We start from the raw sequence: 2358 nt of genomic DNA, 5'->3' as shown, positions 1-2358 counted from the left end.
ATGTACCGTAAATTTAATGTGACAGAAAATCTTCTTTTTGCATAATGCCAAAGTTAGAAACTAAACAAGGCCAAGCTGCACTCTCGCTCCTTTTATTGCGTCAGCGCCAGCGCCATGGCCACCGTCCTCCGTCCGCCACCACATGGCGAGTCCAGTGGACAGATAGCCGTCACTTAATGCTAGCTCTGATCAGCTCAGTGCTCAGCTCCTACAGTCCTACCCCGTAGCTTCACTGCACTGCGGTCACGGCTATATAAAGCCGCTGAGCTGCGAGGCCACTGCACCGCGGCTTCGAGCAGCATCTTTCTTCAGGAATACTCCACAGCTAGCTAGCTATAGCAGCCATGGGGAGCAAGGGGGTGGTGGCGCTCGCGCTGCTGCTCTGCCTGAGCAGCGCGGCCGTCGGCGCGTGGGCTCGCCCGGTCGCCACCAAGGACAAGGACGCCGCAGACGACGAGAAGTTCCTGTGGCTCAAGAAGCACTTCGGCAAGGGTGCCAGCATGGGAAGCGGTTACGGCGGCTATGGTGGTGGTGGAGGGGGAGGCGGCAGCGGCTATGGCGGAGACGGTGGGTATGGCGGAGGAGGTGGCGCTGGGCTGGGTGGCGGGATCGGCCACGGCTTCGGAAAAGGTGGCGGCCTTGGAGGTGGCATCGGCCATGGTCTTGGTGGCGGGTACGGTAAGGGTGGAGGCCTTGGTGGCGGGATTGGCCATGGCATTGGCGGCGGGTACGGCAAGGGTGGTGGCCTTGGAGGAGGGATCGGCCACGGCATCGCTGGAGGCTACGGGAAGGACGGCGGCCTCGGCGGAGGCATCGGCCATGGCCTGGGCGGTGGCTACGGAAAGGGTGGTGGCCTTGGCGGTGGATACGGCAAAGGCGGCGGACTCAGCAATGGCATCGGTGGAGGCTATGGCAAAGGCGGCGGCCTCGGCGGTGGGCATGGCATGGGTGGCGGCTTTGGTAAGGGTGGTGGTCTTGGCTCCGGCGGTGGCTACGGTGGCGGCTTTGGCAAGGGTGGTGGTCTTGGCAGCGGCGGTGGATACGGTGGCGGCGCCGGCGGTGGCTCCGCCGGTGGTTTCGGCAAGGGATTTGGTTTCGGGTTTGGCAAGGGCGGCGGGTTCGGAGGCGGGGGAGGCGGTGGTGGCAGCGGTGGAGGCATTGACGGTCAGCACTGATACGTCAGCAGCGTACACTTCCTGCAGTTCTTCTATCACTTGGTGTCTTGGGCGTACACTTCCTGACGGTCAGATGGTGGGTGACAGGTTGTGAAAGTTTGCAGTTCCGGCGGGTTGTTGGGTCATGTGTGTCCTCTGGTTCCGAGAGATTTGTTCGTGTTTTGTACCTTGTCATTAATTTGCGTGATGGTGATATCAATTATCAATTGTTCAGCTCGGCTGATACAGTTTCAGCGGATTTCGACTGACGCCGTGTTTAGTTAAAAAAAAGATTTCCCAAAAAATGCTACAGTATTCATCACATCGAATCTTGCGATACGTGCCTGAAGTATTAAATGTAGACGGAAAAAAACTAATTGCAGAGTTTGGTGAAAAATTGCGAGACGAATGTTTTGAGCCTAATTAGTCCATGATTGAACACTAATTGCCAAATAAAAACGAAAATTGCTACAGTAACCCAAATTCCAAACTTCAGCCAACTAAACACGTTTTGATTTTGATTAATTCAATAGTGTTATGTGAGAGAATAAGCTGAAACAAACCGAAATAAGCTGAAACTGGATCAGGCAAACGTGTTGAATGTACGTACTCCATGCTCGCTCCCCCGAATGAATCAAGAAATATAAATTAAGGCCTTATTTAAATTTAGGGTTTAAAATTTTAGGGTGTCACGTGGGGATGTCGTATGGGGTGTTCGGATACTAATAAAAAACAAATTACGGAATCCGTCGGTAATTTCGCGAGACGAATTTATTAAGCCTAATTAATCCATCATTAGCACATGTGGTACTATAGCACCACATTGTTAAATCATAGACTAATTAGGCTTAAAAGTTTCGTCTAGTAAATTAGTCGCAAACTATGTAAATAGTTATATTTTAGTCTATTTAATACTTTATATATGTGTCTAAATATTTGATGCATAAATATTCGATGGGACATAGAGTAAGCTTTAGAGGGAGAATGAAGTTAAAGCCTCGTTTGAATTTGAATTGATGCAGCGTGCTCCAACAGTAAAGTGCAGGCTGTCAGGTTCGCGCAAGAGTTAACAACGCTGTAGTACTATCGGTGCATTTTTTTCACTTTTTTTTACTACTAGTAGTACTTGTATTCTTCTTGCAAGAAGGTGTGTTCAGTTGGAGTATCAAACTGACAACCGGCCACGACTTTAGCGGTTTAGAGA

At 51.1% G+C, this 2358-nt stretch overlaps 1 protein-coding gene across 1 annotated transcript; it reads left to right on the top strand.

Moving 5' to 3' along the window:
* The first annotated feature begins 344 nt into the window (after positions 1–344).
* LOC136548415 (glycine-rich cell wall structural protein-like) lies at positions 345–1175 on the top strand. The gene has a single exon (XM_066539950.1). It carries the CDS (start codon positions 345–347, stop codon positions 1173–1175), a length of 831 nt encoding a protein of 276 aa, XP_066396047.1.
* Positions 1176–2358: the final 1183 nt, after the last annotated feature.

Source organism: Miscanthus floridulus, chromosome 4 (assembly GCF_019320115.1).
Source record: "Miscanthus floridulus cultivar M001 chromosome 4, ASM1932011v1, whole genome shotgun sequence".
Classification (NCBI taxonomy): domain Eukaryota; kingdom Viridiplantae; phylum Streptophyta; class Magnoliopsida; order Poales; family Poaceae; genus Miscanthus; species Miscanthus floridulus.
Note: the sequence above shows the minus strand (reverse complement) of the source record. Positions and strands in the feature narration are given on the sequence as shown.

Coding starts and splice junctions, on each gene's coding strand:
- LOC136548415 (XM_066539950.1), top strand. CDS start 345: ATGGGGAGCAAGGGGGTGGTGGCGCTCGCGCTGCTGCTCTGCCTGAGC.